Here is an 18,534-nt window from a genome sequence, read left to right as displayed (position 1 = left end):
CTGTAGCTTACAGTAAGTCTGGTACATGGAACCACGGCAGAAGGCTATATTTCTGCCAACCACGGCCTCCCCCCCATCAATAACATTTAAATGAATTATGCAAGCGAATCATTGGAGCCATGGAAATGAGAGCACTTTGTGTGAATGGGTAATTCTATTGGCCTCATCTCCCTCTCACAAACATCTATTTGATTCCCTTCAGGAGGAAGCAGTCAGATTCTCTCTCCAGCTCTACAGTGACTTGCAGCAGCACACAATTCAGAAAACCATCTAGAAGGAGAGAAAGGCTAGAATGCCTGTTTGTTAATGAGATGGTGACTATAGCAATTCTAGAGCTGGTGCATCTAAGCAGTAAATTGGCAGTCACAAATGAGTGACTGGGAGGGAGAGAAACAAAGAGAGAGCACAGGGCTTTCTTCCCCATGATCCGGCAAATAAGCAAAGCCCCTTTACTGACACTGCTGGATTCCTTTTCCTTCAGGGGATGAGTTGACAGAGACAAGTCCAATTAGAAGCCAAACCTGGCTGTTGGTTAAAAGCCTAAAGGACACGACCCAAAATTCTCACTCAGAAGAGAGGGAGACACAATGGCACACAAGGCAGGAAATCCACATGCAAGGGTATCAGAGAGAAATATAAGGAGGATATGAAACCAGTCCCCCACAGTGGGTTACTAGAGTCTGTGTGATATTTATTAATTCTGCACTGACTGTAACGCCATAACGACGGTGGCAAAGTCGTGGCTTAGCCGTATTGCGGCATACATCAGTGCACCTCCCAAAGGTTGTGGGTTCAAGCCCCGCTTGGCCTATTCTGCCCTGTCTTCCCTCTCAGCTGTCTCCCTCTACGTCTTCCTAGTGTCTCAATAAATGTTGATATTAAAAAAAACCTGTAACTACGGCCTTATAAATATAGTAACAGTGACAGAACGGGTATTAAACCCTGGTTTTCACATGACTTAAGACCTCATAAGGTAAGCTAAAGTTTAAACTCAACAAGTATGCCTCACCAAACCCCCTTTGTTATGCAGTAAAACAATGCCCAATACCCCTCCCCCTACCCCTTCTCCCCTTCCCTTTCTCCTCTCGTCATATGGAGCCACTTCAGGCGGAACTTGCGCTTCATGCAAACATTTAGCATGAGGATGTCGCCTATTTGTCGCCTACAGAGCTGTTTGATCAATAAGAGTCCTTTGTTTCGGGGGCCATTAGGAGCAGCAGGTTTGAACAATCAATAGCTCTCACATTGGTGTGGCCAGGCAGGCAGCATCAGCAGCACTAAGCCCAGTGGGGTTGACAGATGCGATATGACAGGGGTTTTCACAGAACCAGTCCCCCTGAAACACACTGCCACAGAACCCTTCCCCCTGAAACACACTGCCACAGAACCCTTCCCCCTGAAACACACTGCCACAGAACCCTTCCCCCTCAAACACACTGTCACAGAACCCTTCCCCCTCAAACACACTGTCACCAGACAGGGAGCAGGACAGTTCAACAACCCAGGAGGAAATGCACAACATTTGTCTGTTGTTTTATTCAAACCATCATCTACTGGACTCCAACATGTTAAGTGACTATGAAGAGAGAGTAAAATAAAATCTCCCTGTTGACATCTCTTTGAACATAACGGACTGGGTTCCCCAGTCACAGATTAAGCCAAGTCCAGGGCTAAATCACACTTTCAATTGAGATTCTCCATCAAAGAGGAATATTAGTCTAGGATTAGTCTTATTCTAGGTCCGGGTAACCGGCCCGTAATGTATGAATAGAATGTCGAAGAGAGCGAGTGGTTTATAGCAAGACATAACACATGCTATTTAGAGCAATGAAGTATAGTAAGTAAGTAAGTCCAAAATGCATTCCCAGATCTTATCTTCCTGCCCAGTGCCCTGTAGTCAAAGTCCACTTCCTAGAAATCATAACGCTATCAATGAATGGATGTATTTTTACATTGATTCAATGATCTCCTACACATGCTTCCTCATTTACCAGAACACTGAATGTGCTCAGTCCAGCGCTGTATGCTCAAAACAGAGGGGCACATTCTACCAAACTAACATCTGACGAGACTGAGAGCTCTCATTATTGTTTAGAATAAAGGTTAAAGTACAGTAGGAATCTTGACACTTTCTAGAGAGCACTGCACCTCGTTGCAGATATGCTGTAAAGACAAATGTATATAATCTTTAACAGAGCAAGCACCGGCTCTAGCCAGACGCGTTTTGAAATTAAGTTGGACAGTGATGCTTTTAACCCTATGTTGACCATATCTGGTCCAGTTTCAAAGGGCGTTGTCTGATGGCTGATCACATTTGTCTTTGTACAGGCTACCGTTAGGTAACATTATGATCTTGATATGGCGCTGCTGAGTGACATAACATATGCCATGCATAATGGGCAAAGACGACAATGGTGACCTATAAGTAGCAATTCCCACACCAAAATAGTATCTGGTCAACTCGGGCATGTAAGTTCTAAATATAAATTGATACCTCACCTCTTTCCTCCTGCTCTCTGCCCCGGGTCGAGTAATCAGAGCAGTGTCACCGCAAACCACGGCGGCGTCCTCCACAAACACGCAGTCCGGGAGACTCTCATCGGCCGGGAGTTCGATCACCTCCAGCCCGAGTTTTTGCTTCAGAATCTCGACGTAGACTTCATGCTCCCGCTGAGCTTTCGCCACATCCACGTCCACGTCCAAGTTGCCTAACCTCAGTGCCTCTTTGGCCAGGGATGAGGGGACAGCGCGAACAACAGCGTGAGTGAAGTTACCAAAACCTGCCATCAAGCCAGCCATGTTAGCTCAGTACCCTCAAAGCGAACAGCTCCCACGTATTCTGAATGTATAAGAGCCGATATGCTGTCAGTGGTCTTGTCTGTTGGTTTGTTTGTTTGTTTTCCTTTTGGTTGCTTTTTTTTATATACTAAACAGACAGCCTCACTCCGGTCAGATAGGCAAGCAAGAGACAGCGCTCTGATGACGCGCACTAACAAACCGTCACGTGCACGAATGTATCAATCGTCAGTGAACCGCTCAGCCCGACAAGTGACAGCGAAAGCACTGCCCGAGGAGCGCCCTGGCACTCTGTTACTTTGTAACAAGCTTTCGCAATCTCCTTACCAATTGGTTACAACAAAGTTACCACAATTTCCTGAACATTGCAACATGAATAATTATATCATTCATGAATTGCATACATTAATTACAATTACGTTAATAATGGAAAAGGGTTCGATTTCACTGAGAGACAGAAGGTAAACTAGATTGAGTTAACATTGAGAGAGCAGGCAGGCAGACCTTCGATTATATAAGCCTACTCGTGTAATTTCTAGAGTTCAAGCAGTGTATAGTGAAAAGCGGTTAGGATGATGCAAAGTGTAATAACTGTAACTATTGCGCAATACTTCTTGTCCGTCAGTGCCAAAAAAACATGTAAAGATGCTGTTCTGGTGTGTTATAATAGAATCATATTAATAGGTAATATACACTCACCGAAAACTTTATTAGGAACACTATACTAATATTGGGTAGGGCCTCCCTTTGCTCTCAAAACAAGCTCAATTATTCGTGGCATTGACTCCACAAGATGTTGGAAACATTCCTTTGAGATTCTGGTCCATGATGACATGATTGCATCACGCAATTCCTGCAGATTTTTCAGATCCGGTGACTGGGAAGGCCACTAAAGAACACTGAACTCATTGTCATGTTCATGAAACCAGTTTAAGACGACTTTTGCTTTGTGACATGGTGCATTGTCATGCTGGAAGTAGCCATTAGACGATCGGTAAATTGTGGCCATGAAGGGATGCACATGGTCAGCAACAATACTCAAATAGGCTGTGGCATTCAAGCGATGATTGATTGGTATTAACGGGCCCAAAGTGTGCCAAGAAAACATCACCCCCCACACCATTACACCACCTCCACCATGAGAAGTTGTACAGGTGCTTCGAATAAAGTGCTCGGTGAGTGTGAGTGTATGTCTTGGTGAATAGTTGCGGTCTCCAACGCAGACAATGCATCGGTAGCTTATCCCCGGGGGACATATTAACCCCCTCCTCAACCGCAGCGAACAAAAAGCGATCCAGCAACCAGTAAGCTACTTTCAAGTCATTCATTATCCGAAACAGGCTACTTGCCTAAACATCTGGAGACTACGCCTCTCATGTGGACCCAAACCCTATGGTCACAAATCACAATGAATCAAAATAACCGTTTTTTACATTAGGACAGTGAACAAAGCACATTTCATTTTCTAATATTGGTCGCCACAGAAGTCATAAGAGACTGGTGGGAAAGGATGGTACCAATGAGGGAGTGTATTGTGTGTGCAGGCAGGGAAGGTATTCATATTCCCTGTGGTGCCATCTAAGGAAGCCTCTGGGCTCAGCTTTGAATGGAATGTTTCTCCAGACATCCCAGAGCACATTCTTCCACACCCTAGGACCAAAGTTTGTCTTTTCTTGTTCCAGATCCACTCAATTATCCTGACTGGTCTAAACATTCCAGGAGTCCCACATTCCATTTTCCGCTCCAGGAACCCCCCACCCCCACCCCCACCGACCCTAACCCCAGCCCCAGCCCCCCCATATTTCTTTCCATTCCACATTGTTGATGTCTGTCTGCCTTCTCCCCCTCTCTTGTGCTGAAGTATTTGGGTAAGACGAAGGAAACCCCTCATAGGCACACCTGGAACATTCTAAGATTCTGCGGCTATAAAAATGATTGAAAGCAGAGACGCCCAACCACCTGTGGTTGATTTAGATCTTAGACCTTCAAAAACAAGACCGATCTTTCAAGACTCTCTACTGTACATCCTAATGACTAGATCATGATAATAAGGGGCTAACATTGCATGGCACATAACCTCATTGCAAAGGTGCAAAGGTCCCAAGTTTTTCAACTGAACCTGGAATGAATTATCCATTCCTATATAGACAGCTGTAAAATAAGAGTGTGCAGACGTGTGCTATGATCATTGATCTTTTTTCATCCTCCTTGAATTGGACTACAGATAGAATCTCTACTCTCCAGCACGTCGACACTGTGCCTCTATTGTCAGGGCTATATCATGTTGATTTTAACAAAGATCAGTTAGGGCTGTAGACAGGGATGAGTTTCATTCATTGATTAGTTGATCGAAGGGGTCCAAATTGATTTTTAAAAATTGGTAATCGTTTAACCTCACTTTCAGTGGCCATCTGAAGCAAGCCACTAATCTGTGAGATTGTGGGTGGATTTGGTAATCATTCTATCCTACAGCAGCAGACACTGCTCTTTCATTCACTCACTGTCAGTATCAAATCGTTCCTGGCTGGCCAGTCACACTTTACAAAACGAGCAACATTGTTGAAATTGTGTGGGATCGTTTAATCGACCCTAGTACCCATCAACTAATTGAATGCTATTTGGTTTTTTTATGTCCACGCACCAACCTCACCAAGTCAATTTCCTGTATGTGCAAATATACTTGGCCAAATAAAAGAATTCTGATTCTGATTCTGAATTTCTTTCAAAACTTGAGTCAGAACCATCCTTATAGCTGTAGGTTAAACAAAGGCCAGAGCAGGAACTTGAAAGCTTACAGACCAGGAGAGGGGGCTAACTTGTGTACATAACAGCATCATAATTCACTGAACTTCCGTTCTCATTCCATTCCAAGCTGACTCAGAGAGGAAGCTTTAGCAGACTGCATAACATAGTCTGCATAACATAACACAGTTATGACAGTTACTTCAACAATATATTTTTGTCATCTCATCTGCTGTTTAAACAGGCTAACATTAGCCTTCACCCACCCCACGGACATTTATGGGACCATGAGAAAGTTAAAAATGCAATGATTTTCTCAAAACAGCAGAGCCAATGACACTTTCTCTTAAAGGGGCGGAGGCTGTGAGACTGGCTGGAAAATATTATGACTGCCATTACTACATGGAGACACATGTCCAGCCCTTGTAATGTTTCCTGAAACAGGTAATTATGGAATGAGAATTATAGGATGTTATTCCATTGGCGTACAATGACAGCACTGTTTCCTATAACACACAGTCTTCCTCCAGAGGGAGAGAGGGGCTCTGCTGAACTCCATGTCTGCCAGCAGCACAGAGCTACCCCAATCAGTGCATCTCACTCAGCACTGGGGGTCAAACAGCCACTGGTGAGGTCATAGGAGACATTGTAATATATAGCATGATACATTTGAGATGTAGGGGTTCACTGATGTTTGCGAAACCAGGGTAAGCAATGGCACATTCTTTATTAAAATGAGACGAGATAAAACACAGGCACGCGCACGCACGCGCACGCGCGCGCGCACACACACACACACACACACACACACACACACACACACACACACACACACACACACACAGTAGGAATGCTATTTCAATTGAAATGTAACTGTTAACTTTAAAACTAGCCTGTAAAAACTCCAAACCTGGTCAAACCCCAAGTAGGCACACTTGGCAGATTCATAGGACCAATACTGATTCTAAAAATAGATTAACATTTTGTTTATAACAACAGTCAAATTAAGACCAGATAGCAGAATCATTTTATAAGTTAATGTCACTGTAAAGCGCATTGCATGTTTAATTGGATACGATTCTCAAACTTGATCGATGAATGACAATAAGACCACTTCAAATGGTCATTAACACATGAGTCAAAATGAGGGAAATGTTGACAATATGTCAACAACGTTATCCAAATCATATCACCATCTAGTGTCATGAACTGGAAGTATGAAAATGAAGTCATAACAAATACAATTAAAGCGCACGATAACATCTAGGCTATGTGGCGACCGTCAATAACAATCGCGCACGTCGGATATGCTATAATGAATGTCAAGTCAAACTTTTTCTACATCGGATAGAAAGAGGACGAAATGTATCAACTTCATTAAATCACAGACAAAGTAGGCTACGAAAAAAGCGACAAATGAACAGCCTACATGCAGAAGAAACGGATAAAGCAAAAATAAAAAGGACAAACTCACCGGAGGGAGATCTCTCCTTGGTCTTTACAACCATTCTCCGTTAGTTATTTGTTCAACTTCTCTCGTTATCTCGTCATGTAAGATCTAAAGTTACTAAAAAACTAAGTCCGACTCTCGGGTAAAAAAAAAACCCTAAACAAATAAACAAACGTTAGCTACTATTATAATGGCTTGTCATAGCGTCCTCCTTTTAGCGGTCTGTATGTCGTTGTTACAATTTACATTCTCTTGGCAACTATTTAACCCGTCTTTCAAGCATCTCCTGATTCTATCACGTTTGCTTTCTTGGTCAAATCCTGTTTGCAAAGACCTCTAATCTTTGATTATGAAATTTCGGTGGAATGTCACTTATTTGAGACCCGATGAAAAGTAGCCTAGACTAAACCAGTTTGGTATTTTCTCCCCAAACCAACATCTCATATATGGAAAATTGGATCACTGTAGTAGATTCTTTTTTCAAATCGTGATGGACAGATTGCGTGAAAAGTAAATTAACCCAAGGAATGCAAAGGAATTTCCTGCATGAAGAACATATTTAACAACCCTTTAAGCTGTCAGGAATGCTTTGTGGTTGGCTAGCTGAGGGAGAAATATGTTACTAATGTAGGCTACTGCCATACCAAATATGGCGATATTGTTACGTCTGGAGTCTGGTTCGCATCTGGAAATGCTTAGTTCTACGGAATAAAGTGGATAGCGGGCCAAAAATAGAAGCCGTAAACTTTATTTCTCCCACTCCCCAAATCCGACCGTACGGGACACATCTTTCCCCCAAACTCTGAAGAGTTACAGTATATTTCAAATAGCATGAATAATTTGATGATAAGGGCTGATGTGACATCTTCCTTCATCATTGCCAGAGGGGCATTCTGCCACATGGACGTGTCACATAGGAATTAATTTCCATCAGAATCTAATCTAGCAACAAATTCATTTATGAGATGAAGCGGTCACAGCATGACATCATCACATATCTATTAATAACCAATGAACCCACCACTGACGAATAGTCTTAAACATCATATGATGTAAAATAATACATATTTATAACACATGTATAAACCAACACATGGCAATTATGAATAGCCTAAGAGATTAAAATGTTTTTATTTGCCTTTTGATATAATCTTGTATTACTTATGGCATCATAAGTTATTTAATGGAGACAGACAAGACTGCTTTTAGGGTAATTCCACGTATTTTCAAGTTGAAGCAAAATGTCCAATGGTCATAACCAACAGTTGTGAGAAAAACAATAAAGCTAAGAAGAAAGGGACGAAAAGGAGGACAGTAAAGCAAGGAAACTGAGGAGGGGGGAAAGTGTGTTCAGTTCTAGGGGAAAATTCATTTAAGAAAAAAAAACTGAGACAGGGTGGTGCTTAGCTTGGATGGAAAACGCGCCAAGAAACATTCCTCGCATAGTTTTGGAACAGTTCAGCACCCAGCCAACAACGACGTCAGCTTTCACTACGGTATAAAAGTCGGGAGGTACTCAGCCTCAGCAGACAGCAACTGCAACCAGAGCTTGAACAACTCCTAAGGCTCTTCTATAGAGACTAGAAAACAAACCTATCCGCTACAGACGAGACGACTGACTCGTTAACCAGGATAAAAGAATCTTGACTTAACGCACCGAAAGGGAATAGCGAACCGAATTATTTCTTCTTGAATAACCACGAGAGAAAACGCAAAGATGTTGATGCTCTTCTCTATCGTCGTAATCTTCATTGGAAGCTTCGATCTGGTAAGTTATTTTTCATATATAATATTTGAAAGTTACTTATGGGGAAGTTTCAGCAACAGTTAAATTGGTTTATAGTTGATATATAACATTACAATAACACTATGGCACTTTATATTCTTTAGAAACCTGTTGCCCTTAAATCCAATAGTTCTAAATGAACCACAGTGATGGAAGTACGAACTAAAGGACCGACACTAATATAACATGGATAGGTGTCTGCTGCTGCTGTTCGTCACCAAGTGTCCCGTCATTAACTTGGGGTTCGGTTGTCCACGCAGGTCCTCTCCTCCTCTTGTCCCTCGGTATGCGAGTGCCCGCTGGAGCTGCCCAGGTGCGCGCCTGGCGTCAGCCTTGTCCTGGATGGCTGCGGGTGTTGCAAGGTCTGCGCAAGGCAGCTCAACGAGGACTGCAGCCTGACGGAGCCCTGCGACCACACTAAAGGGCTTGAGTGCAACTTTGGGGCCAGCTTCGGTGCTACGCGTGGCATCTGCCGAGGTATGTGTCTTCTTAATTCCTGCAATCCGATATTATAGCTCTTGATACTGTGATACTAATTCACTGGGCAATTTTACTGTGGAGAAAAAGAAAGAGTGATTTAAACTCAATGGAATGTAACTCAGCACCTTAGTCTAAACTCCAAGCACTAACATCCTGCACTGAGAGAAAGTGATCCCTCCTCAGTGACTCAATCCCCAGACCTTAAGAGGAATTTTTACAGTTTAAACAAGCGTCGTCCAGTGTGTGATGATGTCTATAGCAGACTTCCAACTGAACACCAGAATAACAGCGTTTTCCCCCTTCTCCTTTACAGCTAAGTCAGAGGGCAGACCCTGTGAGTACAACAGCAGGATCTACCAGAACGGAGAAAGCTTCCAGCCTAACTGCAAGCACCAGTGCACGTGCATCGATGGGGCAGTGGGATGTGTCCCCCTGTGCCCCCAGGAGCTCTCTCTGCCCAACCTCGGCTGTGCCAACCCCAGGCTGGTGAAGGTGGCAGGCCAGTGCTGTGAGGAGTGGGTGTGTGACGACGGAAAGGAGACTGACATCATTGAGAAGTTCTTCGGCAAAGACACACTGACGGAGAGTGACCTCACCAACCGGAACGAACTCATCGCCATTGTCAAGGGTGGACTCAAGTCTCTACCTGGTAAGCAGCCTCTTCCAGCATGGCAGCCATTTTGAGTTTCAACATTAGCATTTTTTCCATTGCTTCATTTTAGAATATACATAAATGTTTTCTTTGTCAGTTTCTAATGGCTTTTTTTCATTGCTCTCTCTTTATCACAGCTTTCAGAGTGCAGCCTGAGGGTCACATGTTTGAGAGCCAGAAGTGCATTGTCCAAACCACCCCCTGGTCCCAGTGCTCCAAGACCTGTGGGACAGGCATCTCCACCAGAGTCACCAACAACAACAGCGAGTGCAAGCTGGTCAAAGAGACGCGCATCTGTGAAGTGCGGCCCTGCACCCAGTCTCCTTACTCCAGTCTCAAGGTAAACAAACCTCCATAACACTGAAACATAAATATTAATAATGAACTAATATGAACACTGCTCAGCCTGTTTGTGAAACCCTTGACTGACTCTTTCTCTCCTCCTGTTGTTCCTCCCTACAGAAAGGAAAGAAATGCAGCAGAACCAAGAAGTCAGTTCAGGCAGCCAAGTTCACCTACGCTGGCTGCTCCAGCCTGAAGAAGTACCGTTCCAAGTACTGTGGGTCCTGTGTGGACGGACGCTGCTGCAGCCCCCAGCAGACAAGAACCATCCGGGTCAAGTTCCGCTGCGAGGACGGAGAGACCTTCAACAAGAACGTCATGATGATCGAGTCCTGCAAGTGCACCTTCAACTGTCCCCATGCCAACGAAGCCTCCTACCCCTTCTACAGACTCTTCAACGACATCCACAAGTTCAGAGACTAAATCTGATTGGCTGAGATTCCAACCCCCGCTGAGAGAAAAAACACAACAACAACATTGACATGACAGACAGCCCATGGCAGTCCCATTCAAACGCAGGAGGGGGTCTAACTCAATATGCCAATCAACTACCAACTTCTTGTTGTAACTAGATTCCCAAGGAATTATGGGCTTACATCAGGAGGACTCTATGAAGTGCACTGTTTGCTGCGACCCAATCAGCATTCTCAACTAAGAATCGCTTCATACTACTGGAGCATGATAGGTAGCTTCGTTATGGAGCAACATGTAATTAATATTTGTAAATGTGTATGTTAGTTGTTGATATAAATTCGCTGTGTATATTTCGATCTGTAACACCATGACATGACCCAACATTAGACTTGTGTGTGTATATGGATGTATGTACTGTATGCACATACGTAACTTAATTTAGTGATCCATGATTCTGTTACTTAAGAACCAGACACCACATGTTACTTGTTCGACGAGTGTGTGGTTACATTCCTTCCTGACGTGGGCATATGTGTTCATGTTTTGTGGCAGCTATCGAACTCCCTACTTTATCAGAAAGACAAAGCGAAACATGTCAAAGAATGAATGAATGTTTTTATTATTGTTATTAATATTATTTATCAAAAAATGTAGCTACTTTATTTGGATATTATGTGTCATACTGGAATAAATTGTAAAAAAAAATGATTTAATTTTATATGTTACAAATAAAACAGATTTATTTATGAAATGTAAAACTACCTTGTGTCTTTGTGGTCTATTGAAGTTGGGTGACCAAAAACAACTTTTGAGTTGTATTTTCACGAGACTATAACAATACATACATGTAGGCTAGGTTCATTTCATGCAATGGAGAGGTCATGCAAATCACAATTTACAGTGGAGAAATCCTAGCAGTTATACCATAGACAGTCACACTCACAGACTAAAGAGTGCTGGGTATGGTCTGTTATAGTGCATATGGTTTGTTATATAATAGGAGCTTGCAGACAGTTTCCGGCCTTTAGACCATTTTGTGCAATGGAATGCCATTGTGAAGCTCCACAAGGTAGCTTGCTTTCACTAGATCAGGCTAAGCCACACACTTGACTAATTCCAACCAAAAACGATTAAATCCCAGCATAGCAATGAGTATGGAGCTAAGCCAAGAATCTTAAATGCTACTCCCAGTGGGCTTGGATTAGACGCCATGCAAAAGGCTATATTGTATTTTACACATTGGCCTACATAGTATACAAAGTATGTACCCACTTATTATACCGTATACATTAATCCTGCGTGGCCATAACAACAACAATAACAACAACAACCACCACCAAACCTAAATTGTTGTTGTTGGATGCAAAAGTGAATAATAAACATGGCCCTTTATGGCTTTAGCTACAGGGGGCTGCTGCTGCAGCTGCTGTAAACAGTCTGGGAAGGAAAGGTGGGCTTCAGCCTCCCCGGTTTAGCGGGAATCAGGTTAACGTGATGACGGAAGGCAAGTGTAGGAGAAGTAACAGTGGTGACATAGCTGTCCTTTTAGCTCTGTCACAAGTTAAAGAGCCCTTCAGGCTCCCATTCTGAACTGCAGCTGCAGAGAGAGAGAGAGAGAGAGAGAGAGAGAGAGAGAGAGAGAGGGAGAGGGAGAGAGAGTATGCTATGAGGATGTTGCCAAATACCTATGGTTTGAATAGGGATAGGAAGATCAGAGCTTAGGGGCAAACTTCTGGGTCCATAGGGCGTGCCTTGAGGAGACACACGTGCACGCACACATACACACACACACACACACACACACACACACACACACACACACACACACACACACACACACACACACACACACACACACACACACATAAGCACACACACACGCATGTACGCATGCACACACTTAGGGTTTTGATCCAGGTAGAGGGAAGGGCTAAGGAATGCAGCAGTGGCTCAGAAAGCAGACATCCTGATGGGCGGCAGATGTTGGAAAATATTTCAGAGCAACATGTTCACTTTGGTCGAGAAGTCCTTCTAAAAATACACAAACACTCCTAAGTGCTCGCTTGCACCCGCAAAAGGTATATCATATAAAAACAGGGCAGAAAAACTCATCCAACCGAGACCACAGGGCATCTATGCACCACTTTCCTGCAAGGCTGGCGGAAATTACTCCTAATAGTGTGTATTTAATAGGAGGGAGGGCAGGACACATCCACTTCAGTTAGGCTGCATACCGAACAGACTGTGCCCACAGTGGTTTTACACAAATATCAGCTTCACACAAGTCTCCTCTGAGGTTTACCTTATCTTAAGATGTGTTTGCTCCTTTCTACCAGTATGCTTCACAGTCAAAACACTTTCAGGTGGTTGTTTACATTCCTTTGCCCCGTATATGTCTTTACCCCTCCTTATGAAGATAAAATCATTTCAATCCTGTCTTGTTTGGTGAGTGCAGTGCAATCACACTGGCATATGCTTGTTAACACAATGCAGCTTAGGTGGTTACGTAATGACATGTCTGAATGTTATGTGAGCAGCCTTTTTCGGTCATCCGTACCATTATAATGTACACCCAGGCACTGTAGGGGATCAGTTCACAGTCACTGTAAGGCGAGTTTATTCAAATAGTCTAGGAACTGGATCAAAGACCAGATCGATGTAAACGTAAAGATTTCACCTGGAATAGGACAAGGGTGACCAAAAGAGCACAACATTTGTAAAAAATGAAATAAAATAATGTTTGCATAGACACAAACACACACACACACACACACACACACACACACACACACAAACATGAAGGCGCCCCTGAAATTAAACCACTCAGCGACTACCTCACTCCCTGCCTGAACACAAAGTGTGTTTATACGACAAAGACATTAACATTAAGGCTTCGTTAAGCACTACGTAATGTGGGGTAGAAAGGGGCCATTACGGCATTCTGGAAGCTGTCGAGCACTGATGTCAGCTCTTTTACAGGCCCCATGTCTATAACCTCAGGTTAATATCCACTGTTATAGGGAACCCAAGGGCGAGAGGCTGGGAGGGTTTTACAACAGCCATTTAGTCCGAAAGGAGAAACAGCCATTTCCTCTAGAACAGGGACATCTGGTGGCCAAGCAGGAAAGTGCATGCTGTGTATGGGTGTTTTACAAGACAGCAATTAGGGGCCTAATTGTCCCAGGGACAGTGTAACAACAGACTGTGCGCATCTAGTGTGTTGCAAAACAGCGTAGAAAGTTGCCAAGTTTATGAGCGATATAAATGCCTTTGTTTACTCTCTGACGCAGGAGTGTGACAATGCTACATTCTCATATCCAGATGGAGAGGAGCATGGCTGTTTAATGAGCACTATGATATTAAACAAAGAGAGGGTACGGGAAGAGAGAGAGAGAGAGGGTGCAAAAAAGAAAGAGAAAGAGAAAGAGAGAGAGAGAGAGAAAGAAAGGCAGACTGCTGAGAAAGGGTGGAAAATAGAGGGGGAGGACTTGATTCTCATCATCTCTCCCTGGGAGGCTACAGCTACGATGTTTGGTAAGTTTAAGACTGTTGATCTGATGTAGTGTCTATAGAGTGAAGACACAGGGCCAGAGGGAGACAGGCTAGACCGTACACTGGCTAGATAACATCTCCTGCTTGCTTATAGGAGAACTGGAATCCAATGTGTTTCATCATGTCGTGGGAACAAAGGAATGAGACTTCCATGGTGCTTTCCAGTATGCTTTTTTTACCAACACCAACACCGGTCTGGTTGGGTTCTATGGAAAACCATATCTATCATTTCTTGGTATCAGGGGAGGCTGGTGGAGGTAGAAATTCAAGGTGTTTGATACCCATTCCTTATTCCATTCCATGCATTACAATGAGCCCGTCCTCCGATTACTACCACCACTAGCCTCTCCTGCTTGGTATTGATTTTTATGAAGGATATTCATGAGATATTCTTCTCATCTCAGGTCATGACTACTTGAAAACATAGCAACCATAACCATAACCATGTTCAACACCGACCACCGGGGAGCTTCAGAGTTAATATCATGCCAATAAGACACATATATGTAATCAAATGATCTGTTGTGTCATACATGGGGTTTTTTCAACGTTTCCATGTTGTTGTATCCCACCACTCTCCACCCCTAACAGCAGAGCAGAGAAAGTGATGTCACAGACCTCCCACTGCCAAATCCTGAGAGGGCGTGGGACCCTCGCAGTCAGAAAGTTGATTACTAAGGCGTACAGTAACACAAACACACACACACGCACGGTCACACACACACACACACACACACGCACGCTGTCACACACACACACACACACACACAGTCAAGCGCACGCACACACACACAGTCCAACACACGCATGCACGTACACACACACACACATTCACGTACACACACACACACACACAGGAATGACGCAATACCTCTGAAAACACCCCTCAGATCCCCCCCATCTGTTACATAAGAATAACTGATGAGCAGGCTTAAGGAAAATTAGACTCAATTCACTCCCAGGCAGTTCAGCAGTGACGCCTCTCCCTACTGGGGTTCTGGGGACTGGATTGTGTTTATTTGCTGAAACAAGTTGAGCATTGATGGGAGAGGCAGTGTTGACGTTTGTGGACTGAACCCATCGGATCCTGAGCCATATTGGACCGAGGACTGGGGAAACCTCTCTCTCTCTCTCGGCTTCCAAATGCAGGAGTTAGCAATAACTAATGATATGGAACGTTGGATAAAGATGTAACCGACGGGTCATTTGCGACACTGTTCTTCTGTGATGGTCATGAATTCTGAAGCGGCCATTCAGCAATTAGGAATTTTCTGATGTGGCCCCCAAACTGAGACGAAGCTCTGGAATTCTGCAGAGGATTCTCATGGAATTTGTGAGGGTGAGCGGGTGACGTACTTTCCGGCAACAACTAACACTCTCTCTCCATGATGGGTAATGAGGGGGAGCTATGACTCCAGGGTCCAGCCTCTCAGTGTGCCAGCTGGCTCTGTCTTACTGCAATACAGTAAATACACACACACACACACACACACACACACACACACACACAGTCTGTCTCACGCTCCAGGCGTAAGTAAGGCCTTTGCCCATGTATGGTACGCAGATCTACATCCGTAGCACTCTAAGGACGGTCATGCTTATGAGGCATGACAAGGCCTCTAGCTCACAACAACCTCCGTGCCAACGACTGCAACAAACAGCCACTCTTGCAACCTAGTACTGGAACTAATGTAGAAGCATAGTTAACGGGCTGCACAGGACACATAGTATTCCAACAGTGACGTCTCCATGGCAACCAAGCAGAGTGGGGCAGACAACGAGGAACAAACAAACACAGAAACCAGACAGTATCTTTACTACTAGTCTGTCACAGATTACATTTAACGCAAGACAGAGGACGTACAATCAAATGCATCACTTCCTGCCCATAATTTAACCAGTATCCAAGGGCGACCACAACCACTTACGTGACAACACTAATCTGTTTGCACTGGAGTGTGGCGCTGACGTCTGTTTGCTCCGAAGGTTAAGACGAGAGAGCAAACACCTTTCACCACTTCACACGGGCTTTGCCACAAACGCCTTCTTCACTTCACACATGCCTCGCCACAAACACCTTCCTCCGCTTCACACAGGCCACACCACAAACACCTTCTCCGCTTCACACAGGCCACGCCACAGAGGACAACGGGAAGGAAAGGAAGAAAGAAAGAAAGAAAGGGTGAAGGGACAGTGAGGAGGTTCAAAGCTGTCTCAGTTAAACTCCTGGCAGTGTTGTCGATGTGGCAATCTGTTTCCCACAAGCATGCAGCCCTCAGTACACAAGCAGACAACAGAACCAGGCTCCCCGCACGGCCTCACGGAGCCGTAGCGTGCCGCCGTACCTGCCACAGCAGACGCACCGTGCTTCTGCTGAACATTCCCCAAAGAGAACAAGGCCACAGCAGCCTCGCTGGGTCCCCAAACTGTTCTCGTAAAAGAACAGTTACGCACGCAGCGCAGTTTAAAAGCAAACCACCAAATCAAATGCAATTAATTACAAACAAACTTCAGAAATATCAGGGGGCATTTAGTGAAATTGGGGGGAATTATTTCAAATGCCTCGTGTTCCCAAAAGGCTAAAAAAGGCACATATTTGCTTTTAACAGCAAACAGAAACAAAAGCTGGGCTTTCGTGTGGTTACTTTGAGGGGATTTATTGAGATAGAAAAATTAAGACACAGCTGCTATAACGCAATGGGAGGCTATTTATCGCAGGCAGAAACAAACAAGGGCAACATAACAGATGTGTATTAGCACTCCCTGATGGTTTCCTTCTGTGGTACTGTACTCATGCTCTCTCCTCCATCAGGGATAAGTGTAGCGAAGGTGATTTGAAATCACGCTCTGGTGATGAGGTAGCTCTGCCTGATACCTGAAAACTCAAGAGTTGCCCTTGACTTTGAGGATGTCTTCTTGGCCTAATGGTAGAAACTGAACCCCACCCATCACATAGGCTAAGATGGCAATGATTTGAATCCTTCTGCTTGGCATTTGAGCAATTTTAAAGTGCCAAATACTGGACCACCAAAAATGATATTAAGTGAACTACCATTAACAATCAAATTATTTGAAGTGTTATATAATTGTAACCAATTGAAACACTGGCACCATTCTATCACATCAACAGAAATTTGGCTCTGCTGTCTCACCCTCCTCCCGTACATTATCTTCTCCTTTCCCCAGCCAGCAGGCTCCAAGCCCCCAAAAATTCAGAAATAGCAGCTCACATCTGAGGCCAGTAAAGAACTGGGGTTTTAATGGCCGCCACCACTGTACTCTCAGGGTTTCTATAGATAGACAGGAAGCTTAAGCCAGAGGATAAAACTGCATGTAACGTGAAGGTACATTAAAACGCTGCAGGAAGTGGAATATTTGAGGAAAAACAAACAAGCTAAAGGAGCTGAAGGAGGGGGGGAGTGGGTTGGGACTGTGTGGCAGCCAGCAATCAAACATTTACTTCGGCATTAAGACCGTTAGCTAAAAAAAGGCTTATTTAATGAACCACTAATTTGCCCATTGGCCACCAAATACAGAGCATCATGAAATTTTGTAAGAAAGCCACACAAACACAGATAAAATTCTAAACGGTTTGAGAACGGAGCAGAGGGTGGAGGTGGAGGGCAGAGCGAGAGAGAGAGGCCTCTGTGAGCTCCATGGGAGAGAGAGAGACACACACTGGGACGTGAGATCATTGCCTCTCCCAGCGTCAGGGGTGGAAAATGCGTCATCGCAGCACAAACATCAAAGGCACCCCATCTATAGGGGTCACCAGAGGTTATGACAACATACATGTATACACACAGGAGTCCCCATCCGTGGGCTACACTTACACTTATTATTACTGGCTGGTGGTCTTCTAATAAAAACACGACAGGATATAGCAACACAGCATACACGCACATACATACAGTATACACACAGACACCCACATACACACACACAAACACACACACACACTCACAGGGGACCCACGCCAGAGGTGTCAAAAAACAGTACATGGAGACAGAGAAGTGAGGGTATTACAAGTGAGTACATTTCATATTACCAGTGAAACTGTATGTGACAGAGAGTAAATTAAAGAATGTTATTTATTTAACTATTTAACAGTAATGGTTGGAAGTATGGTAAACCTTGTTTTCCACTTCAAAGGAAGCCTTGTTTCAAATTTAAAAAGATGAATTTCAATAAGGCCAGGGGAAAGATACTGTTTGTGTCTCATTCTTATACTGAGGAATGTCTAACAGGCTGGTGGAGGCAGTAATCGTTGGATGGGCTCATTGTAATGCATGGAACGGAATTAGGAATCGAATAAAACAC

At 44.0% G+C, this 18,534-nt stretch overlaps 2 protein-coding genes across 2 annotated transcripts in view; one reads left to right on the top strand and one right to left on the bottom strand.

Moving 5' to 3' along the window:
- Positions 1-2,917, bottom strand: part of ddah1 (dimethylarginine dimethylaminohydrolase 1) — a 52,186-nt gene extending 49,269 nt beyond the window's left edge. The window contains exon 1 of the mRNA XM_083671738.1: positions 2,500-2,917. Coding sequence (XP_083527864.1) covers positions 2,500-2,799 — 300 coding nt within the window. The 5' untranslated portion in view covers positions 2,800-2,917. The remainder of the gene's footprint in view (positions 1-2,499) is intronic.
- A 5,613-nt stretch (positions 2,918-8,530) lies between these two features.
- On the top strand, positions 8,531-11,414 carry ccn1 (cellular communication network factor 1). Its single transcript, XM_083672463.1, has 5 exons — positions 8,531-8,756; positions 9,035-9,251; positions 9,568-9,903; positions 10,044-10,246; positions 10,369-11,414. Exons 1-5 carry the CDS (start codon positions 8,706-8,708, stop codon positions 10,669-10,671), a joined length of 1,110 nt encoding a protein of 369 aa, XP_083528589.1. The 5' UTR covers positions 8,531-8,705; the 3' UTR covers positions 10,672-11,414.
- Positions 11,415-18,534: the final 7,120 nt, after the last annotated feature.

This window comes from Argentina silus (assembly GCF_951799395.1).
Source record: "Argentina silus genome assembly, chromosome: 6".
Classification (NCBI taxonomy): Eukaryota; Metazoa; Chordata; class Actinopteri; order Argentiniformes; family Argentinidae; genus Argentina; species Argentina silus.
This window is presented reverse-complemented; position numbering and strand designations above follow the sequence as displayed.

Bases quoted from the DNA above. Each gene is read 5' to 3' on its own strand.
- ccn1 (XM_083672463.1), top strand. From the start codon at position 8,706: ATGTTGATGCTCTTCTCTATCGTCGTAATCTTCATTGGAAGCTTCGAT. The intron at 8,757-9,034 runs GTAAGTTATTTT...TTGTCCACGCAG, and splicing joins TCATTGGAAGCTTCGATCTG to GTCCTCTCCTCCTCTTGTCC. The intron at 10,247-10,368 runs GTAAACAAACCT...TCCTCCCTACAG, and splicing joins CTCCTTACTCCAGTCTCAAG to AAAGGAAAGAAATGCAGCAG.